The 27,526-nt window shown below is 38.0% G+C and overlaps 1 protein-coding gene across 4 annotated transcripts; it reads right to left on the bottom strand.

Moving 5' to 3' along the window:
• Nucleotides 1-423: 423 nt before the first annotated feature.
• On the bottom strand, nt 424-26,500 carry CPSF6 (cleavage and polyadenylation specific factor 6). Of its 4 annotated transcripts, none has more exons than XM_030450233.1 (11): nt 26,367-26,500; nt 17,550-17,759; nt 15,598-15,701; nt 14,729-14,874; nt 13,841-14,014; nt 12,112-12,616; nt 10,802-10,894; nt 9,678-9,793; nt 9,195-9,348; nt 8,323-8,517; nt 424-847 (listed from the first exon to the last, which is right to left on the bottom strand). In XM_030450233.1, the coding sequence occupies exons 1-10, from the start codon at nt 26,424-26,426 to the stop codon at nt 8,328-8,330; spliced, it is 1,752 nt and encodes a 583-aa protein (XP_030306093.1). In that variant the 5' UTR covers nt 26,427-26,500; the 3' UTR covers nt 424-847; nt 8,323-8,327. The 4 variants fall into 4 exon arrangements, with proteins under 4 accessions (XP_030306093.1, XP_030306102.1, XP_030306109.1 ...); XM_030450242.1 differs by having other exon boundaries at nt 8,323-8,514; XM_030450249.1 differs by lacking the exon at nt 10,802-10,894.
• Nucleotides 26,501-27,526: the final 1,026 nt, after the last annotated feature.

The following is a 27,526-nucleotide window of genomic DNA, read 5'->3' as shown; positions in this document are numbered from 1 at the left end:
TCATAGGAACAGTTTAAGTTTACATTAGCTGTAGTGTCTATCAGGATCAAGGCTGTATTAAGAGTGAAAACTTTCAGCGTGCTAAAACCACGGACTTGGGACAGCCTCTCCTCAGAACACCAGGCCACAAAGAGCTGCAGTTTTTACAGTTTTATATGTCAAGTAGCAAATTCACAAGCCACCTAGGTAAACACTGCTAGAAAGCAAAAGAGCATTAAAGGTTTTCATACCAAAATTGAATGTGTGAGAGCAACATTAGCATGTTTAACTCACTGAATGCAGGATTAGGTTGAGGCATATGCAAGAACTATTGTGATGTTTTTAAAGACAGCATCTGTGTTTTCATCGTAACATTATCTTTAAATATTGCTGAACACAAGACTTTCCCTGAGGTGTAAACATCAAATAACTTGAACAGCTTTACACATCAGCCCCATTAAACAGTTTATTACAACACTACATCTACTGTAATCAGTGGTGCTGTGTACAGACATTATCATATGAACAGTTTAACATGAACAAACTACTATAAAAACAAGCATTTACTTGACTTTTTCCAACTGCTTGCACATTATAATTGTCAAATTTATATAACCAGTAATAAAGTTGCAAAAGCTATAAGGTTTAAATCACACAGGTTTCCCTCAAATAAAACAGTTAAGCAACATAAAAAAGTAAAAGAGCTACTGGTTACCATGTATGCAGATTTGCTTTATTCAGATCTATTCCTGTTCATTTTATCCATGAATCCTTACAGGCTCAGTTCAATCACATGAAGCAAACTGCTGGACAAGCATCTTTCCTTGAAGAATGTATCTTGTCTTGTGAGCTGTTCCTCTTCCTTCAGCTGTAATGTGTCAAAATTTGTGATGTAGATTTTGCTAGTCCCCATAACACACAGAAAACTGTTGGCTTATCTATACATACACAAGTCGTGCATTTAATTCACCATAATGTAAGCTAGCACAAAATACCCAGAAGCAGTAGCTACTTGTTTATGCACAAAATTGTTTTCTAATACAATAGTTAAAAATAACATTACTGTTGATGTACAACAAAGTTTAAAGATTATATATTTCACAGCTGAAGTATCAAATGATAAAGGAAGAAATAGCTACTGTTCCTGTGACTGATGGAAACATTTATATAGAACATCCCCTAAAGTAAGCATTCTGCAAGAGTAATGAACAAGCATGTAAGGTCATTTTCCCACAACTAGATTTTTAGATTTTTACATTTTTACCTGCCCCACTGCAGAAATTTTAAGCTGGTTTGACATTAATGTAATGCACTGATTGTATAATGAAGTGGATGGCACACAGCTCAGTAACATTTAGAAGTGCACAGAATCTGATACTAGTAGCTAAAAATTTTCAGCTTAGTGGCAAGCAGGATGGGCTTCACATCTAAATGACAAGAACCCACTTTTCAAATAATACAACAGATTTGGAGATTTCCTCACCTACTTTAGAAAAAAAAAACCCAAATCCTACTTCTTACTCTTATCTATTTTGGCAAATTAAGGAACCACACCATTCAGAGTTAATTACGTTAAGAGTTCACAAAATTCTTGGGATGGTATAATTCCATACACTAGATTTCAGTTGAATTCCATTACAAAACAATTAGCTATCCTCATGTCATTATTAATTCACAGTTTCAACATTCAATTTCAAAATAGTTTAAAATCAAATTATCCAAAAAACCAACACACTGAATTGTTCATTTGAAAAGCAAGACATTTAGAGGAGCAATTTCATGAACATGCACCAGTACACAGCTGTCAAATATTATACTAGCATAATAATTTCAAAGCAGTTGGGTAAACAAATTACTCATTTTTTGCATAAAGAATTGAGACTTTTTTTTTTCCCCCCTCAAAATGACTGTTAATAATAAATTTAAAAAAACCTAAAACTAGTAGGCTCTGTACACTACAGTATGCACATGAACTAATACAAAGCAGCAACTGGAATGTCTTTTTTTATTCACAGACTTTGTTCCCAAGTCATGAATGTATAAAGCAGTAACAATTTTTAAGTTGTTCCTTCCCCAGAAAAAAGATTTCCATAGCTGTTACGTATTCTTAAAATTCATTACTAGCAAGTGACAAAAGTGCTGCCTCCACAAGAAGATGTGATCAGAGCTGCAAGCGAAGTTAACAGAAGAAAACGGGAGAATCTCAGGTTTTTTAGTGGGGAAAAGTATATGACAGCTGTGAGACTGTGTGTCAGAATTTGCTGCTCTCATAGTAACAATTGTTGCGGCAATAGTTATGGATCTTTATCACTTCTCTGGAGACAGTTAACAGATCCAAAGCACCACATATATTTTATACTACTAGCGTAAGAAAGCTTCAGTTCCTGGGAAAAATCTGCTAGATCTGTAAGGGTACTTATTAAACTACATGTACTTTAAAGACTGCATGATTAACTGCACTTATAACTAGTATTTTTCATTATAGGCCTCTTATGATGGTCAGCACCACACTGAACCTTCCATTTAAAAATCATAACCAAATAAAATCCGAAGAAATGTACATTTTGGTTTCAAGTATTATGCCGCTATTTCTTGGCAAACCCAGAAACCTTTGTGATTCCAAAAGGAAGGAGCAAATCTGTATGGATTATACCTTCATGCTCAGCCCTTTTCAGTATTCTACAAGCAAGTAGAATATTGAAGAAACAACTTTTTTTAAAAGAAAATTAGATCTCTAGTGAGTACTTCTTGGCAATGTTGTTTTCCATCTGCCTCAAGCTCAGATAAACTATCTGTCCCAAGCATGTATTATGTTTGTACAATGTAACACCATACAGCAATCAGTTTCTAAGCATTTCCACTAATAAAACCCAAATTTCAAACTTTTGTTCTTATTTTTTTGTTTAAAAATTAGGGGTTTATGCCAGAACAGTTCACAAATGAAGTCCCAGAACTTAAATGATCCAACATTTTTGTACTTATGCAAGATGCAACTTGAGCTTTTTTTTTTTTCTCCAGACACTTACAACAAAACCCAGCAGATTGCTTATATATATACATATATATATATAAAGCATCTTGCAGTAGATTTTTTTCCCTTTAATTGCAAATATCCAAACAAACACATGAAAGCTTTAACAGCTTTTAAAGTGTGGCAGTTCCAGAGTAGCTTAAAGCTGTATGTATGCACATACATACACCCGTCAAGTTTTGTTATGGCAGTATAATTTCTCTCTGATATTTTCATAGATTGGATTTTAATCTCCCAGCATGTTCACATTTCAGTAAAATGCATGACACACATTTGGCATTATATCCTAATAGCACCTAAGAATTACTTCACTTAATCCTCCTTTATTTTATTTTATTCTATACATAAAGAAAAAAATACAGAAAAGCAAAATTCCCACAGAAAGTATCAGCTTTAAAGCCAACATTTGTTTTCACTTAACCTACATTCCAGAACACCACAAACCTCCAAATACTGTGGTGCCTGAGCTATAACACAGTGAGAAGGAATTTCAAGCTTGACTTTATATTCATCCTTCTGCATGTAAGCTGAGATACATGTGATTCTGCTCACCATACGTGTACAGACTATTTTACCACCACTAGCACCTTCTTCCATTTGTTGCATTTTTTTATCCTCTTACGAGTAGTGCACTTACCTGGTACCTGGTGTATAATTTAAGATAACACCAGAACAATTTCCTGATTTTATAAATAATTTTACACAGGAATAAAAAGAACCCTCCCCAACTAGTTTCATTCATTGCATGTCTTTCTCCTACTATCCCAGCCTGCCTGGCCACCGAAAATAATGGATGAACAGAGAGGTGTGTTCAGAATACTCAATCTTTAGTTTACAACTTAGAAAGATGTGAATTACTGGCAAGTATCTTTCACATTAATATATGAGGAAGACACAAAAAGTTAGATCAGGCTGCCACAGAAAAACATAAAAATGAAGATCTCTCTTTTTTTATATATATATAAAAAGAAATCTTAGTTCTCAAACCACAATGAGCAAAAGGGAAAAAAATGAAATTGTTCATTCTTTAGAGAACACTGCATCAAACCAACATTTTCACTTGCAAGTAACTTCTTACATTTCAAATGCTAAAAAGCCTTTAAATTTCTTGAGGAACTTTCACACAGCTCAAATTTGTCAAAACTACTGATTTCACAAACAGAAGGAAAAAAGTACAGGATGTGGGAAACACAGAAATGTAAGCATGTCTAAAAGACAAAATCACAGCGACATGTTAATGGAAACAAATTAATAAATGTTATGCAGTCACGCATTTGAAAATAAACAACAGCCTAAGGTTTTCAGTTTGTCTTTTAAATTATCTCATCACCTTCAAGAAAATTAGAGAAATCACTGAACATTTAAGAGACAAACTGCATGCTTCCATAAAGCACCAGAGTTGCTACAAAATAGGCTTTAATAAACAAATAAAACAGTAGCACTGCTTGCCTCTTTCCCTCTATGGTGGATTTCAAGTATTGAATCAGATGCACAAGGCATAATTTCTCTGATGAACCCCAGATGCAGTAATATAGTGCCAACCCCACATATGTGCTTCCTCAAAAATACGTATTTTTGAAAAAGAGATAACTTTAATAATTGATTAATTCCAAGATGAAGTGAAATAATCCTAAACAGGTACATATAGCTAGGTCTTGTACAATGCTACCACACGATTCAGTGAAAATTCTATTAATTAAGTAGCAGCATATTACTAAACAACTTAGAAAAATCAGCATTTCCTTAGTAATTTACAAGGTTTTTTTAAAAGACTGATTTCACACTTGATGTGGTTGCTAACACAGTTACACAGCCGTTCCTACTTACACGAGCAAAGATATAATGAATTTTAAACTTTCAGTACCATTCCCCCTGCTACTAACAGAAAAAAAAAAATTCCAGCCATGTTAGTTCTTAGATTGCTCCAAAGCTGAAACTATTTCAGAGAGCTGACAGCAGTTTTTAAAGAAGCATATAAGCCTCAGAATTATTTTGCTTACAGTGGTTTGAGAGTAGAAAAATCAAGAGGGGAAAAAAAACCCATGAAATATGGAGTACAAAGTCTACATACATATCAACTGTTACAATGTTGTGGTTTTGCCTTTGCAGTTCAGTCCAAATCCAGTTGAAATACGAAATAATCAACCAACCCAATAACAAAAACATAAAATGAAAAATTTAACATTCAGCAGTTATAGAAATTCAGACAGATTAAGATTGGGACAATGTATCAGCTAGAAATACACCACTGAGTATCAGTTAAACTGAAGAAAAAAATAATTCTGTCTTAAAAAAAAGATTCAGGACTCATGCTGATGTAGTTACATTACTATTCTGTTTGTACATATTAATTTTGCTGTTAAACCTTCTAAATATAATTCTACTGGATTCTTAAGTTTTCTTAACTAATACAGATTAGACATCTGTCCTGAATCCATTGTTTTCTTTTATATTTACAGGCAATCTACAAGCAAGGGCAAGATTTTTCATGGAAACACTCAGTTTATAGTCATTCTATATAATGTAATAGTAATGTACATGAAGCCTTACTCAAGTGAAGGCACAAAAATCTTGCAATAATTTAATTTTAACTCAAGAAGTGTACAAACAGAAGTGTAAATACCTGCTATGGTTACAACTAAACTTTTTTATAGTTTTATTATTATAAACACATTTAATTAGCTATTCCACTTTAACCCATCTCTATAAATGTAATACAGTACAAATTGAATTCCACTGTATACAAAAATGTTCACAATGGACCTTTAAAATCCTTCTAAACTAGATGTGTAACACTTTTTAAAAAATGCCAGTACAGTACCACTGTTATGACTACAGGTTCACAATAAGAAGTACAGGTGCCATTCATAGGGAGCAGGCACAGAGGCAATTTCATGTTACCTGGCAAAACATAGTAACATGGGGAGTAGCTCTTTTTTTTGTGATATTTATTAGATGACTGAGACTGTTAAATCCATTTATGAGTACCAATCAATGTAAACAAAACAAAAAATGTATGGCAACATACATCTTAGTGAAAATGAAACATACAAACCAGAAGAACTGTATTTGGTTTATAGGCAAGTCTGCATAAATATATAAAAACAGAACTACAATAACACCCCTCTTCATTAAGACAACAAGACAAAATATTCACAATTTAACTTTAAAAAAATACCAAATGCTTTTATTTATATGCAGAATCCTAAATTTGCCCTTTAAATCAAGCTATTAGGACCTATTTTCTTCTTTGCACAAAAGCATCTTACCTAGGCGACCCCTCTGAGAGGTCCCTGCACACAACAATGTTGAAGGATGTCATGTATTTCAATCCTATCTGAACTGAGACTGAAACCAGAGTCTTGTTTTGAAATTGTACTTATGAAAACATAAAATGCAACCTAATGCTATTGGACATGCTTTCTTAGGGCGACAGGGTAGGGAATCTGTACTTGGCAAAGAAATTCTGTATCTGCATGTCCAGTACTAAACACACAAAAATGAAAGCTAGATTAAAAAAGTATGCCAAGGGTTTTAAAAAAATAACTTAAATTCCAGTTTATTAAGAATTTTTAGCATGCCTTGCTCGTCTCCAACAAAGAAGGAAACATACTCTGGAAATGCAACCATTACTCAGGTCAATGGTTACCTTCTATTAATCACAACTATGTGCAAATACCACAAGTACTCATTTACAAAAGGTAAAAATGAAGTTCAAAAAAAGCAACTACATTTACTTTTGTCAAATCTTTTTTTTGTTTGTTCTGGTATTTTATAATTAAAAAACACAGTTGCTTTTTTATGCAATTGCAGAAATATTTCTACCAATCCATTTTTTATTGCCAAAAGTGGCATTAACAGATACACACTGCCAACTTTATTTCAGCTGCCACATTTCACCTTCCTATTTAAGCCTCTGATACCTCTTTCTCTAATGCTGTTACTGCTTTGTGTGTCCCCTGTTAACCCAACAGGGGTAACCCAACCCAAGGCAACATCCCACTTAACACTCAATAGTCTAAAGCATTTAGTATCAGAATTTTTTTCCCTCCCAAAGTGATGCAAAAGGCCAACTGAAAAAACTGACATATAACTAACACAAAACCATATTTTCACTACAATTTATATGATTTCTAAAAAGTTTTGCTGCATTTAAGTTCTGTAAATGAACTTCCATGATCGAATGCCACATGCAAATCTGGAAATTAAACCTGAGAGTAAACATAAGAAAAGGAAGTTGGGCAGACAGATGAGTCTGCAAGCTTCAATTTAAGCACAGATGTAGTGGGAATTTATTCTAAAAAGGGAAAAGATCACTGTGAAGAAACTAATAGGTTGGGTTTTTTCCAACTGCCGAATACAAGGAATTATGGGTGAATTACCAATGCTCAAAATGGTACATTCCATGATGTGATAACATTTCTATGTATTTTAAAGCTCTCAGCAGTACACCAAAAAGAAAGCATTATTTAGGACACTACTCTGGTAACTATCTGGACATTTGGTGGATGCAAAACTGCATAAATAATGAAATAAAAGAACATATTAATCTGTGAACCAGAAAAGAAACAATTCTTGTACCACTCTTTAGAAAATTACGTTACTATTAGAGGAGAAAAGGTATAAAAAACCAAGGTGGTGGGGAACAACTTACAAACCTTATTCAAGGTAACACCTGAATTTAGCTAGAAGACAGAAGATACCAACAAGTCATATTTTATAAGATAAAGAGGAAAATCTGGCTGTATTTCCTGTATTTGAATAAATGAATAAATTCCCTCACTGGGGAAAAACAAAAACAGAAACCCACTACCATACCTGTGCAAGGACAGCAACTGTATGCACATGTGCCCCCCGAGTTGAAATAATCCACACATGAAGAGCTAAATGCTGCAGTCCTCACACAAGTAGATTTTAAAATACAAAATTAGTATTTTAAAATACAAGTAAAGAATACAACCGTAAATTTCATATCATCTTTTACCAGCATGAAGAGAGCAGACTTATCAGTCTGGCTTACTGCTTTTTGAAGAACTGGTTTAATCTCATTTCATGAAACTGCAAACATTAATAGCATCTGAAATTAATTAGCTGTGGAAGGTAACAACACAAATGTTCCCTCCCTCCCCAGACCAGTTACCTGTTGTTACTCACCTGTGCTCATCTCAGATGCTGCAAGAAGGAAATGGTTCAGTACATACCGCAGGACCATTGAAATAATGCAGGCATTAATGGTGTTAATGACCCCAAACCTAGAGTAGTTTTAGCAAGTCAACAACATTCCAGCTCAAGATCATGAAACAAATGCTCACCTTCTTTAGCGGTGACGATATTCCCTCTCTCTGTCTCTTTCTCTGTCGCGATCTCTGTCACGATCGCGGTGTCTCTCCCTCTCACGGCTTCTTTCCCGGTAATAATCATCGTGACGATCTCTGCTACGCGACTTGTGGCGCCTGCTTTTTTCTCGTGACCTACTGTGGTCCCTCTCTCTGGATCGCTCACGTCTTCTAAAAGAAATTACTTCATTAAACTCTCCTTCAGAACGCAAAGGCATCCACACCCCAATTTTATGCTCTATGGGTATGAGTTCAACTCAAAGAAAAAAAGAGACACGAGAGTGTTGTTTGCTCACGGTGAAGTCTTTGTACAGAACATAAAAATAGCCACCACCTTTTATACCAGCCAAGCAATCAGTTTCAGGAAGTAAGATTTTTAGATTGTGTAACAAATAAAAACAGGCAAAATCATTTTGCCCAACTTCTTGGGTTTTTTCCCCCAACACAAGTGTATTTCTACTGTGACAAGTGTGGAAAATATTACTTCTATGCAAAACTAAAGCTGGCAACAAAATTTCTCGATCTTAGTTTTCCCATGGCAAATTCTGAAAGAAGTTATGCACTGGAGATTTTAATTGATAAAGGATAATTCTATTTTCAAATTTACACACTGCAAGAGTAATGTAAGGATACTAAATAAAACTGAACATTAAATCCAAACTACTCAGATTGGTTTTTAAAAATAAAAGCCAGCTATGTTCAAGAAACCCCGATTTGGTTCTTTCACACATTTTTGTGCTACTCAGCAAGCGATGAAGCTGCCTTTATGACTTAGCTTATTCTTTGTCTAGTCCTGCACTACACTTTTCCTTTCCTAAGTAAGGGCAGATGGAAAAGGAAAGTTTTACCTGGATCCAGAACCATAAGACTTGGACTCAATCCCATGAAGGCAGTCCTGAAGAGAGCTAATAAGTACTTTACAGCGATCATCTGCAGATACTTTGGACTGTTTAATTAAGGAAATTGCAGTTACCAAGGTCTCTATAGCACTTCCATAGTCTCCTGAAAATGATATAAGATCACCATCAGAAAGTTAAGCAAATTAAAGTAAATCATTTTCTCTGCAACAGGATTACCATTTTGAGTATCTTTTCTTTAACCACCATCCAGATCATTTACTGTAGAACCAAATATTGAAGTACTGTCCAGATAAGTACTCAGAAGGCATTCTCAGAAACTAATGGGAGAACCGTACAGTATCAGTCATGAACTGTATCTAAATTCAGCCTCCTATTAGGAAAATGTGGCTTTGGGACTGCCAATTTCCTAATAGAAAAACTATAAACTCTTTTTAGTTGGGTAGAACAGCAAACACATAGAGTTTTACTAACCAGCACTGGCATCTGATACAGCTCTTGAAATGGCACTGCTTGAGATCGCCCTATTTCTATTCATTATTTCTTCAAATTCTGCTTCACTTAGAGGTGTCCTTGCAGCATCCATTTCTCTGCAAACAATAAAACTACTATTTAAAAGGTTAAGAAAAAATTCAGAAGATATCATTGCAGTTTTAACAATCCAAGTTTGCAACTTTAAGCATAAAGTGACATACAGAAAAGAAAGCAGGATCTGGGTTTGGTTTTTTGTTAAGGACCATGTTACATATAAAAACCTGAAAGCTAAAAAACAAACACACAAACAAAAGATAAAAAAAGGAAAAAAGTAAAAAAAACCACCAAAAGAACCAATGAAGACATTGCTGTATAGGTAGGACTTATTCTTGTTCATCTATTTGAATAATCAGAAGCACTTAATATTGTGCTTTACAAGTATTTATAAAATCCTTGAAGGTAGGCAAGTACATACTATCCCAAAACACGTACATAGGTCATCTGACTTCAAGCAAAATTAGAGATAATTTTTATAACAATACTGGATTTAGAACTATATGATCCTGTTTCCCAGATCTTAACTAAGACCAGAATGCTCTAACTTAGGAAAAACAAATACAGTACATAGTCTTTAAAGCACTTAATTTTCTGAATGATACTTCAACATTTTACAGCTCATTTTGTCTTGGTTTTAATTTATTTTTATTTCTTTCTGGTCAAGTTCAAGATGTTCCAGTTTGATCTCCAAACTGGTTACAGTAAGGATGAAGCAATAAAGCAGAATCCTCATACTCACTGCACTTTTTTACTTTAATTATTAACTACCTATATAGGGTTTTAAAAGTAACAGAAGTTAACCTATAAAAAAAATTTCCCAAAAGTTTTGCAGTGTCCTGTCCAGATTAGCCAGTCTCTGTATTATATAGAAAATTTTGAGAAATGTGTTAGAGACAAATGCTGAGACTGTTAAACTGGCCCACTGCTTGATATTTCTAGAACAGTGTTAGTCCCTCTGGTAGAAAGAAAATGCAGAATAATAAGCAATGCTATCCTCTTAATTGCAAGAAGTGGAACAAGATCCTATAGCCAGTTTAGCATAAGAGGAAATGTCTAAAAATTCATACCTCCCTGAGTTTTGAGTATTATTTTTCGTGTGCCTCCCATAGAATGGAATATGTAATTTTTCTCTTATGGACATGTTATTTCCAGTGAAACGCCTATGATATATAATTAATGACAATTTAAATAGTTATGGATGATAGTTTTAACATTATTAATGAAAATACTGGACAGTAAGTTATACTGTCCTATTCCCACTCCTTCCCTCCCCAGACATTCTATAAACTGCAGACAACCTCCATTTTGTCCATTAAAAACAACCAACAGCTTATAATTTTATATTTCAGGCAATTAAGCCAAATGTTTCAATTTCTATAGTTTCTGTATGAACACAGTACGTACAGATGCATGGGTTTTTTTAAATTTCTGATAAAAAAAGAATCAAAGTGTCTTTGCAGAAAACATTTTAAGCAAGAGAAGCGTCTCTCATGGTATAATCTCAACTGAAAAATTCAAATGTTACTATGTAAAAAGTGTCTTTCTTAAAATTAGCTTATCCCAAGATCTTTTGTGACAAATACAAATATGGTGAAAATCAAGAAACAGCAGTAAGACAGAGATGCTTTAGAGTACAGATGAAAAAGATGTTTCAAACAAGATGTAAAAAACTTGAGAAGTCTGAGAGACTGAAATTCTCTGTCCCACACAAGATTAAGCATATGCAAAGCCACTGCTACAAACACAGCAAGATTGCACCAAATAAGCACAAGCATCTTTAGAGGAGAGTAAGATAAAACCCTTGCAGTAAATTCATATCTAGCTTTTGAGACAAAGACTAAATTTGAAGTGAATCCTGAAAACAAACAAAGAACGGACAAGCAGAGCTGCTGAAAGATGAAAATAGTATGAGCTTGACATGGCATTTTACTCAACATATGAACATATTCAAACAGAAGATGCTCAGAGAATTCTAAAAAGACAGCTTGCAAAGCACAATGAAAAAGGTTCGAGTCAGAATTTCAAGTTAAAACAGAAGCACAACCAGAAGCTGCTGCATAAGAAGTGACATATAAGTTTGTATGCAGAACACATGAAATGATGACACTGCCAAATACAAACAGTGAAGACAAACAGTTCAGAGCTGAAAAGGGAAAGTGAGATTACTTGTGTTGCACTTCCAGATTTTCTTACTGCTACAAACATGTTTCTGAGAGATTTCACTGAGAAGTGAAAAGAGGCAAATTAGAAGACCGTTGGGATCCCTTTCAGCCCTACTTTTCATTATTTCTAAAATTTGCATTAAAAAGGAAAATCAAATGCTTCCTACAAGAGGAGTAGAAATTGCTACCGAGCACATTACACCGAAAGTACTCACCTGCCAGGTGGCCCATAGTCACCTCTGTCATATGGTGGGGGTCGGCCATAGGGATCTGTCGGAGGTGGGCCACGGCTGTCGGAAGTAGGTATCCCACTATTGGCAGGTGGGGGGAAGAAAGCTGGATTCACATGTGGTGCAGGTGGTGGAGCACCTGGAGGTGGCCCAGGGAGATGTGGAGGAGGAGCAAGAGTCAGGGGTGGCCCAAGAGGACCGGGTGGACGAGGGGGAAATGGACCCGGAGGTGGAGGTGGACCCTGCTGAGGTGGTGGCGGGCCTGGTGGTGGCCCGTAGCCTGGAACTGGTGGTGGAGGGCCTGGTGGAAGTGGCCCAAGTGGAGGCTGACCAAAAGGCTGTCCTGGAAACAGAACTGGTGGTGGTGGACGGTCACCACGATTAGGAGGTCCAGCTAATGGAGGTGGAAGGACCTGACCAGGAGGTGGAGGGCCTGGTGGGCCTGGTGGACCAGGAGGACCTAAAGGTGGACGCGGGGGAGTTTGTCCAGCTAAAAAACAAAAACAAAAAAAATAAACAAACAACAACAACAAAAAAGAATTAATAAATACAAAGAAATAAAGGTCTTAGCAAAATAATTTTATTTCTTGGGATTTAAATCTTTAATTAAAAAAAAAATAGAAAACAAACCTGCAAACAACCCTCACCAAACAATTTGCAACTTACACAACATGTGCATGGTCCTGCTTTTAGTCCAATAGCTTAGAAAATGTTAAGGTTGCTTGGCTATCAATATCTACAGAGAACAGCATTAGCTTGAAAACTGACAACCCGTGCCCTTCGTCACTTCATCACCTGTTATTATTACCAACCCCAAGAAGTCTGCAAAACCCAGAAAACATTGCATCCCACATCCTGCAGCAAGTGTTTCAAATGGGGCATAAGATATATATTAAAAATATGGGAAAAGCTGTATTGGAGAAGCTAAGGTAAATGCAGTATCCAAGCCTACTTTCAGATCCTCATTAGTGTTTTTTCATTTTGACTGCATCCTTTTGACTGTTAACAGACAAGCATTTATTAAATATACTTCAGCTGAAGAGAGAACTTCACTACAATGCAAGCCTGACTGTTTAACAGAGAATCCCCCTCGTATCAAATACCTGACTAAACATGAATACCTTCTCTTCAAATTTGTGGTACTCTCAGTGGCAACTAACTGACTTGTCAGTGGCCATGAATCAAAGCCTAATTTCTGATGATGTCCAAACTTGTAATGCAGTAAGAAACAGCATTACTTTACATTCTGCAATACAGACATTCTTACCCTGTATAGCAAATCACAAAAACTGAACTACACTGTACTAAACACAAGTTTACTTGCTGACATGATTATAATTTTTTTCATACTTTGAAAATATGCACACTGACAGGTTATAAAGAATGTCTCTAAAAAATGTTATTATATTGCTATATATATATTATATATATAATATTATTACATATTACATATTACATATTACATATGTATTATATATATATAATATATATATATATTATATTGCTATATATTATATTTAGAAAGTAGAACTCCCCATCTGAATATCAACAAAGAAGTGTCAAACCCCACAAACCAGATGTGAACGCTGATTATAGCACACTACTGAATTTCCTTAATCTTTGTAATTCCCCAAGTAAGTATTCCACATTATTACAAGAAAAAATACCAAAACCAAATTAAACTGAAACTCCACCCAGGAAACTGAAACTTTACCTGGAAAAGGTGGTGGTGGCCCTCCTGGCCCTGCTGGTCCAGGGAATCTGTCTCCACCTGGAATGGCACCTGGAAAACGACCTCGCCCTCTATTACTTGGGGGAAATGCTGCTCTCGAGCTTCCTCCTGGGGGACCAGCTTTACCTTCCCCAGACATCTGTCCAGACTGTGTGGCTATAATGGAAAAGCAAAAGTTTAACTACATAAATCAAAACAGGTTAAAGTTTTTCAGCTTCATCTGAACTTCTATGCAGTGCTAAAGTATGACCTTATGAGCACCAACTTCCTCCAGGGTACCCAACCCTATAGCTTTTTGGGGAGAAAGAGTGCTTTGCTAAAATATGGCAACATTCCAGTATTCCCATGATAGTGGAATAGCATCTGGTGAGACAGTCAGTCCTTCCTTTAATGCAGCCCAAGGCCACGAAGAAACACATTTACACATTAGGCCTGGGAGTCACAAGACAAGATGCCGGAGGAAAGCACTATGCAGAATCTCTCCTAATATAGACATCAGAATTTAATCCAATTTGTCTACAAGTGTTAAATTTCTACATGCTGCTGTGCTTTATAAAAAAACAAAAATAAATACAAAAAAATAAGAAAGCTTCTCTAACTGCAAGATACAAGTTTCACAAAGCTGCTATCTTTTTTCAGACAGTATTCTCTCTTGCCAAACAACAGATCTTCAGTACACGGTGAGTTGGTTTGTTTAATTTTTAAGAGGACCATCTCTCAGCAAAGCTGCAGCACCTTACTGGACTTACTTTATAGCTATTTTAAACCATGTAGATGCTATCAGGTACTGAGAGAAAAGCCTCCATTTATTCCAAAAGCCTTTTGGAATAAACATCTATTTTTTGAAGACAGTACATGAGAAAGGCTTACTTTTCCTTGACTGCATTTCAAACTGACTCAGAAATTGTTTATTACATGGAGTCACAACAGGATTCTGCCCATGCAATTCTCTTTTAGGCAACAAATCCATCAGCTTTTTGGAGGATGCTTCTGATCCCACACCCACAAGGGCAAACCTGAAAGAAAGAAGAAGAAAAAAAAACAATTACATCACAGTTTTTCCACTTCCTGGATATCCTGATGCCTCCTGCAGAGGTTACACACACAGCAAAAGAATACTCTAAAACTAAGCAGTCTCACAGGTCTTAATCCAGTTTCTAAACAAAACTAATAACTTATTCTAGTATATATAAAAACCATCACAAGTACAAGATGCATCAAAATGTATCACAATGAAGGCAGTTTTTTGTAGAATGCAAATACACTATATACAAATTTATATAATCAAGTCACTGTTAAGCATTGTTAAAAGGAAACAGGCACATCCATGCAGGAAAGATTAGGTTGCCAATGAAAAACGGGCTCAAGTGTTTATTTTCAACATTTAATGGAAAATAAAGCATATAAAGATTTAATAAAGGGGGCTGGGAGGCCAGTATTTACAGTGAGGAACAGCAAGTATCACAGTCACACTAACTGAAATCTAGTCTTAATGAAGATTACAAGCAAGATTTAACTCATAAAATAATGAGAAATACAAACACCATCATATTGATGCTTGAAATGTAAGTCATTAGTATGACACTATACACCCAGTCATTGTTGGATATCAGTAAACAAAGACTATCAGTTCACATACTGACAGCTATAAAAACTGAGAACCCTTCCCCCATTTCCACCCTCATAAACTTCAGTCCAGTTACAGGAAAAAAAAAAAAAACCAAATTACAAGTTCTTACCCTTTAGACTGGCCATTAGCACGATTTTCAAAAAATTTTATCTCCAAAATATCATTTACCCCCAGTGAGTGAACAGCTTCAGTTAAGTCTTCATCTGTTGTCCACTGAAAAATATTTTTAATATTAAACTATGAAAGCTGATCTAAAACATCATGAAAAGGGCAACAAAGTTTTCCATGCTTTTTTTCTTTCCTTTTCTTTCCTTTTATGTGAAATTGGTAAAGAGGAACATTGTATTCAGACTGTCAATATTTTCTAAATTTTGCAGAGCAGTCATTTATATTTTACATTTATCAGAAAATTAATTGTAACAATATACACACTTCCCCATATGTGCAACTTCCCCAAGTGCAACAACTTCACGAGTATACCAGCTAGTCTGCCCCCTCCAAAATTGTATTTTACTAACTTCTGTTTTCCCAGAATACAAGGATTCAACTGAACAATTTCAGTGACTGTTACTTTTTCCACAGCTGATCCATTTGTTCCCCTACTGATTCTATTATTTATGCACAAAAATCAATTTTAAACATGGTATTAATGAGGTTCTCTTCAACAGAACTACTAACAGTTTAATGAACCACATATTATTTGCACAAAAATCCCAGGATTCACAAAGACAAGAAACTAGTGCAGAAACTACAACTAGAAACAACTGCTTCCACTTAATCAAACCTACTTGCTGTAACTTCCTATTAATTATTCTGTAACATTTAACAATTTTAATAATATCTGAAGATAGACAAATACACCAATAGTTAGGGTTTTCTTCCTACTTCTGTGACTCTACCTCCTCTTTAAATCTCATGAGAAGTGCAAACCAGGAAGTCAACAAATCACTGACAGATAAACACGAAGAAAACACACACAATAGCAATGCTTAATTAAATAAATGCATTTTTTGTGGATTACTCCATTTGTGAAGGCAATTAATGAGGAATGGGCACAAGCTGATGCACACTGGGCCTCTTGCTTTAGAAGCCAACATTTGACTTGGATGAGTTTAGCTAAATCTGTGCATTTTACTGATTCTATTCATACATTTTAGAATAGTACAACTGTTAAGTCAAATGCTCCTTAACTTATCTATTAGCTCCTGAAATTAGGATACTGTAATAAAAAAATAACCTAATCATCCCTCAGACATTTGTTTCCAAGTTTAGCACTAGTAAGAAATTTATCACATGTTAAAAAAAAAAAAATTGAGTAAGAACTTCTCATACATGGACTGTTTTATTTCAGGTAATGGATATTAACTCCAATTAATTTAGCTACTGATCAACTCTTGCACTTTGCTTAACTGAAATTGATTGTAAAATGCTTTAATACTAGCAGATGTAATTGTCTTAAAGGCAATTGCCATTCAGTGAATTATCCCAGACCTGTTACTCCTGGGATGGCAGAAATAAGCCTCAAGGCAAATCCCTGAAAACAGTTTTGTTTCTGGAGCAGCCGCCCTGGAAAAAGCTAAGTGAAAATAAACAACTCTGAAAAAGCTGAAAAGTTTGTATCAAGAAAAATTTTCCATATTCTTTCTTAACTTTTTAAACTAAAAACTTCAGCAAGAATTTACTAAAAAATAGTTTTGTTCAGTAGCCCTAAAGTCTCTGCAGGCATAAAGCATTTGATAGTTTAAAGTTCATTCTCCTGTCTTGCTCAGCTCACTGAAAACTTTAAGATGGAAAGCACAAATACCCCTTGTCAATACTTAAAATACAGGACTTTGAAGTTTGTATTTACTGAAGATTTCCTCAGGTTTTTTAAGCATCAAGACAGCTTCAGACAGGTTTACTAATTTCCAGGTAAAAGAAAAAAAATAAAGAACCACTTGATTTGCTAGCCTCTTCATATTATATATATATATATCATTTTCAAGCCAAAATATTTACAAGTAACAATGACCATAATTTTAAAATTCCTGGTTGAATTCTAAATAGGAAGAAGATACATACCCAAGTGAGATTTCCAATGTACAAGGCAATTCTTTTTCCAGTATATGTATAGACAACATTTGGTGCAGCTCCTTTACCTACATCATCCCCAACAGATGGTGGGAGAGAATCCATGTAATCACGATCTTCTGGGGCATCTCCATTATTTGCAGATGGAGAAATTACATCATCATATAAATCAATTTGATCATGTCCACCATATTCAGCTTCCTAAAACACAAAACACAGCTTGTTATACTTCCCATTAAACACCTGAAACAAAATGCTGTGATAGCTGCCACATTCCGCAGACACAGTAAGGCTGATCCAACACACCTATACAACCCTGCTGAAAAGCTAACCCCAATTTTCATCCATATTTAAATACATAAAATTCTTATTATTTCTATTATATTCTAAACGGACAAAGGGGGAAAAAAACAACTCTCCTGGCCATTCTTTTGCAATACTTTCATTACATTAAAATAATAAATAATCATTAAAATAAATTAAATGCTTCCATTAAATTTAATATACCAAGGAGTTTATATTTGTTATACAGCAATTTATTCACAGGCTATAGAGGGACCATGGCTGCCTCTGGAATGTTTTGGATCAGAATTCATCATGGGGTTTTTGTAGAGCATCACCCTCTTCTCCCTTGGGTTGGTACAGGTTATAGCACAGTGCTCACCAAAGCCCTAGATTCCTTTCAGGGCTAATAAAAATGAGTTTCTTTCCAGAAGCTCTGCTTCAAGTACCCAACAATTGCATCCTACCTGCTCAATGGGAACAAGTGGGTCAAGATCAGTGGTCCTTCAGACCACAAGTGTGGTAGGAGTATTTGGTCCAAAAGGCCATTGAGCCTGAAGCAGGCTATGCAAAGGGTGTGTTAGGCAGACTGAGAGGCCTGAGCACTGACTGTCTCAATCTGCTGATGTGCTACTAACAGGCTGTATTTCTTTTTATTACAGAGGCAGCTGTCCTGTCAGCCCTATGTTGCTGACTAAAAATAATAATTATCTCCTTCACAAAAATCACACAAATACTTTAAAAACACTGTGTAACTTTAAGTGGCAGGATGGTTTAATTCAAATTATGAATGAAGCTGAGTTCTGTATATTTGCCTTAAGGAACTATTTTTTAAACTTACTTTTAGATTTTTTTACACTTCTTTTGATACTAAATTCCACCATGGGATGCTTTTTTACTATCCTAGCAATCATTTATAATCAAACAGCTCAATGTGTGTGTGAGAGAGGCCCCATCAAAAGGTCTACTGGCAGGAATGCAGTAACCTCTCAGTGAGCAACAGTGGTCCAACAAAGCTTAGGAGAGCCTCTTTTATATTGCCTTTCACAGGTTTCTTTGCCAAATACAAAAGCTGGACTTCAAAAGCCTGCTGAGGGTTCCTCAACCCTTCCACCCTGATCCATACAGTAACCACCTCATTGGCGTTTGATATTAGAGATACTTCAGCTCCCACTGTCTTTCAAATTTGTGTCCAGAAACCCATACAAGCATCCTACATAAAATAGTACAAGATACCAGATATGTTGACTAGAGAGAATGAAGTTGGATTCCACAAAAAAAACAGGCTACAAAGCTGGCAATCATGGTTCAAAAGCCAATATATCCACAGCCATTGTCAGATGATCAGTTGTCTTGAAAATATGAACATTTTTAACTGCTACTCATAAGGAGAAAGTATCACTAAAATGTAAAATCAGACAAAAAAAATTAAAAAAACAACACAAAAAGCAAAATACAAAATAAAAGCTACATTTCCATTCTCAATCAAGTAGATTTGATGCTCAGTAAACTGCTCTGTTCCACTACATGCTAAACTTCAACAAAAAAACTCTCATACCTTAAGAGAGATTATCACTAAGTAAGGGTTAAACTAGCCTGTTCAGTTCTGTCTCATTTTGATTCCTCCTATCATCATAGCTAATGGAAAGCAGAATCACAGAATGAATCATGGAATGGTTAGAGTTGGAAGGGACCTTAGAGATCATCCAGTCCCAACCCTCCTGCTTGGGGGTTCAAAGAACTGCCTGAGACAGGCCTAAACATGACATCCTACAGAAAGATTAAGGATGATGTCACAAGACAAGCAAGGAAATCCTCTTGCTAAACATGCAGTTATCCTAGTCATCTGTGTGTATGGATGATGACTTCAGCCAAGTAGAATTTGATCTTGGTACACAGATCCAAACAGGCAGCCACCAGTCTTACAGCCATTGTACACCAACCTCTTTCTCTGAGAAGGCTGAGATCAGAACTGCCAGAATACCACAACAGGCAGCAGTCCACAGCTCTGCTGCACTTCCCTAGTGGCAAGAAACTCTTTTGAAACAGATGAAGTTTCTATCACATAGCCTTTCAGGTAACCATCAAAGGAGGGAGAGAATTATCAAGGAGGCAGAGTAAATTTGGGGGGGAGCAGGGAGGAGGCAAAGTGCCCAGTAGCGTCAATGCTTTAATTTAAATTAATAAAGACACAGTAAAAAACCTGATGCTGTTCACCATAATCTCTTCCCCCATCGTGCTGGTTTTGCAGCCAAAATGCAACTCTTTCAGTTAGCAGTGTGGTTAGATGATTAAGAACAATCTGAGTCAGCAACTGCAAGTGTAGATGGAAGACAAGTGTCTCAACAGCTGTTGCACAAGATCCAACAACCCTTCCTCCTTCATACCTGTACCATGGAAACTTACCTGAATACACCCTTCTTTGCAGAACAGTAAGAAAAATAACACAGGAAGTGTTACTTCTCTAGTCCCAACTATTTTAACAAATGCTCTCTCCTTACCAGAAACTGTTTTTCACTTCTTCTGATTTCCTTAGCTAAGAGATGACCATAAAGTATGGGGTTAAATTATTTCTGCTCAATTACAGTCATTCACAATCTTGCAGATAAACATGCTAAGAAACAAAGTCAGCATCATTAGTCTGGGCTCCTCTACAATCAAATCAGAATAGAAATACATTTCCAAAGCCTGTATTTTAACCAGCCTAAAATACTGTATCATTTATTTACTCTGAAAAATCAGGATTGAAATTCCACATCGTGTGCTATTAAGTGGGACTGACTAAATGAAAAGGATACAGAAAAGATATGCTCTCAAAGATCCATACCAGACTACCTGTTACACTTCCAGTTACTTCCTCAATATTCTGTTTTAAGAACTGTTTGCAGTGTTTCACAACATTCAAATATAAAAGCCATAAACACATGAAACATCACTCTCATGTCCAGAAGGGACAAATAAATGTTATTTCTTTTTGGAACTTAGCAGCCATACTCCTCTAAGATGCAGAGAACCAGTCACTCCCTTATCCAATGCTGCTGTGGAAACAGTTTCTTTTTTAAAATAAAATTTATTTAAACTACACATGCATCCCTGAGACTTGCTTTTTGTGCACAGCAGTGTTCAACTGAAGAGCTAAACAATAAATTACATCTCCAAAAAGATATTCTGAAAGTGATGTAGATAAAATTTCATGATCAAATATTTGTATAATTTCTGAAAAAAAAACATTCATTTAAGAAAAAGCAAAATATTCAGCTTCTCCCTTATCACTCTTTTCATTCAAGTTACAATGTTTATGGTCAAAACTCGAAATACACCTTAGTATCCTAACTTTTTTTAAAAATAAAGGTTTGTATGAATAACAAGTTAAAGAGATAAGCAAAAATCTTTCTTGTCTCCTTTAGCTATCCAAACACACAAACTGGAACCTTAACAAATCAGCAGGCCTTTGATGTTTTTAAAATAGCACACTGCCTGTGGCAGAAAGAGGCACATGGAACGAGTTTGTTAGACCGTAAGAGTCACATTTACTCCACAGGCCCAAACACTCTCAGCTCTGCAACTGGCACACCACTGAAATTTATGCAACCTGAGCCCTTGTTAAACAGGGTCCCTAAAAACTCACAAGTAGTCAAAAGTACAAATTAAATGTAGGTAGTATTGCTGTCTGCATTAGAACAAAGCTGTGGCACCAGATGAGATAGCCTGAAGCTTTCTTTGTAGTTTGGTATTTGCAAATATGCAAAGGTTATCTCTTCCCCAGACCCCTTTCAGCAGACAACAGAACTGATGAAGTACATATGCAATAAGGTATTGCACATACACTTTATAGGAAATGTATGTCTACCAGCTTATGTCTTTCTATGACCAGGACAGCTCTGACCTTCTGAGCAGAGATTTATTATATAATGTGTCCATCCCCTCCCATAATGAGACAACAGTCTTCCTAATATAAAGGCTATTTTTAATAACTTGTTTTATGTGGCCGTTTAATGGTGACTTTTATTACTTATTGCACAAAAAATATCCTCTGTGCTACAGACAAGAAATCAAGTAAATAACTAACACATTCCTAAGTATCTGTAGCCACAGATGTTTCCAGATAATTAGCCATTTATCTGTTTACTCCCTCTAAATCACTTTTATTATTCAGTTACAAAATACAAAGTAAAAACTCTTTCATTTCTAATTTGTTACCATTTAAATATCAAACTAAACACCACAGGCACGTTTTGACATATCCACAATGCAACAAGGCAAGTATACTTCCAAGAGTATAAAACAAAGCAAGGCCTTATTCCACAGTGTTAAAATAAGAGATCCTTGAATTGTTTCATACCATGAAACAACTGAAATTTCATATCATGAAATCATGCATGACCCCTATTTGGTCAGATGGATTTTGATACACGTGTTTAATAAAAACACGGGGTTTTTACTGTTTAATTATGTCCATGCAGGTATGTTTAAAAAATAATCTTGGGAAACACAAAGCTGATCAGAGAACTTGACAATGCATGGTCACCTCCTCATGACTGCAAGACAGTAACCCAGCTTGCTGGCTGAAGTTGCAGGCAAGCTGGAGTAAGACCCAAGCTGGCCTCATGCAGACTCCTCATTATCTCAGGGTCATGCACAATATTCTGGGGTTTTTGTGCACAAAACCCCACCCTAATATTGGCTAAAATGCCCCCGACATAACTGCGGTCTTCTGCCATCAAGAGACTGCCAAGCTCAGCCATTTGTATGCAGATAATGCAGTCCTCGTGTGCAGCACAGCAGCTCCCTTTCCTAAACATCATGTGCAACATATGTAGGGAGATGGTGGAAGTAAAACCTGCCATGCAATACCTATTTCCTCTTGCAGGTCACATGCAATGTATGCAGGAAGTATTACACTTAACAGGACTCTTGTCTCAAAACAAGGCTTTAAACAAATATGAAAGGCTGGTGAATGAGGAAGCCAGTTTAGAAGAACAAAACAGAAAATGACTCAACAAAGTTCTGAAAATAAAAAAAACCACAATTTTTTAAACAAATAAATACAACTGGGAGCTAAACTTATTAAAGCTGTAAGCCCAAGGATGAAGAATACAATTAGGATGGACAATAAGTTAATGAAAGAATATGAGGCAACACAGACATAGTTTTGATGAACTCCAGATGGAATGGGAAAGATGCATTTTCACTAAAAAAGGTCTGACTTCAAGTCAAGTTAGTCAGTTCACTGCAACCAATACTAAATACAACCCAAGACAGTTTTCAGTTGTCATCCATCTTAGCCAGCTTGGTCTTTATTTCACCCCTATAACCTGTGGTTCATTTAGCACTAATCAAGCAGAACATCCCTCCCCCACTTCTCCAGGAAAAAGGCATTTTAATAAAAACCCAGAAGAGCCTCAGGGAGGAGTACCTTGAGCCTCGGAGCAAGATAAAACAATCAAACGAGGCTCATCCAGCCACAAGTCCTAAATGACCCATTTACTATAGATGCAAACAAAAGGTTTGTCCCAGCACGGGTATAAGTAAGATGATACTGCACTCAGAATAACAACAAAGCTACACAGTATATTTTTCATTCCCTGCTACAGGCAAAACTAGTGGAAAGAGTTCCTACAGTCCAACTCAAACAAATATTGTTAAGTGAAATTACCATAGCACAGCACAGTCAAGAACCAGTAGCTTACTTTTCCTTACAAATCTGGTGTTCCATAAAATACCCGCTATATAAACAAAAGTATTATGCAAATTTTCTCCCTACAGCATTTTCTAAACTATCATCTTCAACCATCCACAGACAGACAGAACCATGTCCTGTCATATCAATTTAAGCTGTCAAGCTTCAAATCAGAAAGAGTAACTCATTAACAGAAGCTTCTATAGGACCCATCACAATTAGAGGTACTAAGTATTACTGCAGACAGGAACTAGCTTGCTTTCATACCTGACAGAAGGAAATGGGAAAGTGATAATCACTCACAATAAAACTTCTTATTTTAAAGTAGTATTGTTCAACTGAGCAGGGCCTAAGACAACATGAAAGTCCCAAAAATGAAACTTGGAAAAGAAAATCAGCAAATTTTTTCAGGGAAAACCAAACCAAAACAAAGCCAAGTTGATGGAAAGGGGCACTAGTTTTTTTTCTTGCTTTTCTGCCCAAGCTGCCAGGCAGAAAAGGACCTGGGGATGGTCGGCAGCTGGCTGAATATGAGCCAGCAGTGTGCCTGGGTAGCCAAGGAGGCCAACAGCATCCTGGCTCTTATTAGGAATAGTGTGGCCAGCAGGGCTAGGGAAGCGATTGTCCCCCTGTACTCAAGCACTGGTGAGACCATACCTTGAGTACTGTTAATTCTGAGCCCTTCACTCTAAGAAAGACATTGAGATGCTGGAGAAGGTCAATTAAACTGGTGAAGGGCCTAGAGAACAAGCCCTGTGAGGAGATTAAGAGAACTGGGAATGTTTAGTTTGGAGAAAAGGAGGCTGACAAGAGACCTTAGTGCTCTCTACAACTACCTGAAACGAGGTTGTAAGGAGATAAGAGCCAACCTCTTCTCTCAAGTGAAGAATGACAGGACTAGAGGAAATGGCCTGAAGTTGCACCAGGGGAGGTTTAGTCTAGAGATGAGGAAGAATTTCTTTACTGAGAGTAGTTAGGCGTTGGAAAGGGCTGCCTAGGGAAGTGGTGGAGTCACCAACCTTGGAAGTATTTGAAAACCATGTAGATGAGGCACTTCAGGACATGCTCTACTAGGTGATACAGATATTGATACATATATTTTATTGGAGTGGAGATGCTGACAGTTGGATACAGTGATCTTAGAGGTCTTTTCCAACTGTGACAAGTCTGTGATATTTTGCAAGGTTCACAAACTAAGGAAACAGACTGCAGAAATTAAGGAAGCCTTCCTTGCATCATGGCTGTTAGGAATATCAATAGTAACCACAGCCTTAGACCAGGATGGTGTGAGTGCAAGCAAGAGAGCATCCCCAACACTATTCTTCTGGCAGTATCTGCATCATACAGCACAGAGCTATTCTACTCTGAGGGCTTCAGTACACATGAATTTATGCAAACACTACTGGATTCAAATTAGTTATTTCTGAAGAACTTGATCTGTTATCAGTGATTCACCTAGGACTGGAATAAACCCAAGTTATTAAAGTGAAGAATGCACTCTTGTATTATAATGTATCTGTGCTAGAGCTTACTCCAACTAAATTCATATAATGTGTCTTCAGATGTAAGGCAAAAACCGTCCTAATGTAAACAAAGCACAAATCAGTCCTCTCCATCATCTGCTCTCTCATATAACATTGTTTCATAGTACACCTTTATGAGATTACTAATCTTCTGAACCAATAAATTTCTAAACAATTAAAGTTTCCTGAGACAGTCATCAGCTGCTATCCAAATTTAACTGACTTCCATAACCTATTATCTACTTCCCAGTTGTCTGCAGAGAAGGCAAGGCACACAGTCGGACATCACTCGGCAAGCCCAGTACATGTGTTGAAACGCGGGTGTTCTCGGTTATTTATGTTCTAGGGCAGGAACAATGCAATCTGGGGCAACACAACCTGCAGACGTGCAAAAGCCACAACCAGGACAGATGGCAAGCAAAACTCTTATGAGCACCAGGTCTGGGTAGGCAAATGGGCACTCAGCTTTTTGGGAAACACGAGGGGTAAAAAAAACAACGGGAGAAGTGGACTACTTATAATCCAGGGAAGTTCTTCTTACTTTATTCACGCTTCCTCACTACAACAGAGCTCCTACTCTAAAGAAATGCTGCGCGACTTTTTTTTTTTTTTTTTAACAACTAGGAGATAACAAGGAATTAAAAAAAAATCAAATAAAGGAAACAAAAAAAAAAAAAAAAGGACGAAGCTGCACTAGTTCTGCCTCCCCTGCAACGAGCGGCCGAGAAACTGCTACCGCTCGGCGGCTTTTTGATCCCCTGCGAACAATGGCAGCGCTGCCCCTCCGCCGGGAAGGAGCGGCTGCTCTCCCCACCGCATCCAGCGAGGGTTCCGTCCTTTGCGGCCTCCTCCGCCCCGGGGCGGCAGCGCGATCTGGAGCCGCTCCTCGCGGGCCCTCCCGAAAGGAGGGAAGAAGGAAATGAGGGAGGGAAGTAAGGAAGGAGAGACGGAGGGAAAGCGCTCGGCCCGGCGCCCTCTCTCACGCCCTACCCGCCAGCAGCGTCCCCTCAGACCGCGGCCGGGAGGCGCGGCGCTCCCCGCCAAGCCGGGCCCCGATAACCCCCCCCTGCGGGCCGGGCCTGAGGCGCGGTCGCCTCCCGCCCCGTCCCGTCCCTACGCCGATCCGCGCACTCGGGCGGTGACGGGAAAGCCTAACGGCGGAACTAATCGAACAATGGCGGCAGCGCTGCCCGGCCCGGCTGCCGCGCTCAGGGCCCTGCAGGCGGCGCGGCGGCGAAGGCGGCCGAAGGAAGGGAAGGGAAAGAAAAGGAAAGGAAGGGAAGGGAAGGGAGGGGCCGCGCCGTACCCGCCGGCCGCGCGTACCTGGTTGAATTCCTCGCCCACATCGGCGTAGATATCGATGTGGTCCACGCCGTCCGCCATGATCCCGCCCGGCTGCGCCTCGGGCCGCCGCCAGCCGCGCCCGGCTCCGGAGCCGCCACCGCCGCCGGGAGGGAGGGGGTAGCGAGCGAGCGAGCGAGGGGCGGAGGCGGGGCGGGAGGCGTCACTTCCGCGCTAGGGGCGGAGGGGCTTCCGGCAGCTGCAGGGGTGGCGGCTGCCCGCGGTTTGCCCGTCCCGTCCAGCTCCGCGGTGCCCGCCGCTCCCTTCCCGCCGGGGCCGCTCCCGCCCCTCCGTGCCGCTGTTGTTGCCTGCGTGACCGCGTTAGGCCGAGGGGTCGAGGCGCTTGCGAGGGTGTTCAGCCCCCTCCCCGTAGCGGGTGTGCTGCCAAGCGGCTGTAAGGGAATGGGGGGTCTTGTGTCTGGTGGGCTGGGGGTCAGGCGAGCTGTGCTGGGTCCCTGCTGGTGATTCTTGTTCAGCCTCACTGCCTCGGCTCCCAGGGAAGGGCTGCCGGGGCGGCGGGAAAGCGCCTGGATCGCTTCAGAGCCGAGGGGCTTGGGGAACGAAAGGAAGCAGAGCCCCGCATCCTCAAACCGGGGTGAACAGGATGGGGTCAGGAGCAACAGGGGAAAGGGCACGAACATGTGCTTGTCTGCTGGCTTTATCCAGACCCTGAAAGTCTCTTGATGTTCCAGAGTTGGGTTTTAACATCACGAAGTAAAGAAAATTGGTGTCAAGTCATGGTATTTTATTCCGCCACCACCAAACCCCCTACCCACGTTCAGAACTGTTAGGGTTGCAAAGACAGCTCTAGATTACTTTTTAATGAATGTGCCTATTACCCAGACTCATGTTTCAGATTCAGGTGATTTTGAAACCAATGAGCATCTCCTGCAGCATAATGTGCATAATGTTCTACATTATAGATGGTGTTCTGCATTGTACATTATGCTGCACATCCAAAAATAAAGCTGCTTTTTTTTTTTTACCCTATCATGAGCTGACAAGAAGAAGGTTGTGCTTCTCAGACTAAATTGAAATAATATTAAAACATCACTGCAAAGAATAAAATTGCTCAGTGTTATTTTTAGCCTGACTGCGCATTTCTTTTTTCCACGACTGGGAGTACTTCCCAGTTCCTGGAT

The sequence above is a fragment of the Calypte anna genome, chromosome 1 (assembly GCF_003957555.1).
Source record: "Calypte anna isolate BGI_N300 chromosome 1, bCalAnn1_v1.p, whole genome shotgun sequence".
NCBI lineage: Eukaryota > Metazoa > Chordata > Aves > Apodiformes > Trochilidae > Calypte > Calypte anna.
Note: the sequence above shows the minus strand (reverse complement) of the source record. Positions and strands in the feature narration are given on the sequence as shown.

Coding starts and splice junctions, on each gene's coding strand:
- CPSF6 (XM_030450233.1), bottom strand. CDS start 26,426: ATGGCGGACGGCGTGGACCACATCGATATCTACGCCGATGTGGGCGAG. Junction 15,702..17,549: donor ACATTGGAAATCTCACTTGG/GTATGTATCTTC, acceptor AATATTTTTCAG/TGGACAACAGATGAAGACTT. Junction 14,015..14,728: donor TGAAATGCAGTCAAGGAAAA/GTAAGCCTTTCT, acceptor TTTCCATTATAG/CCACACAGTCTGGACAGATG.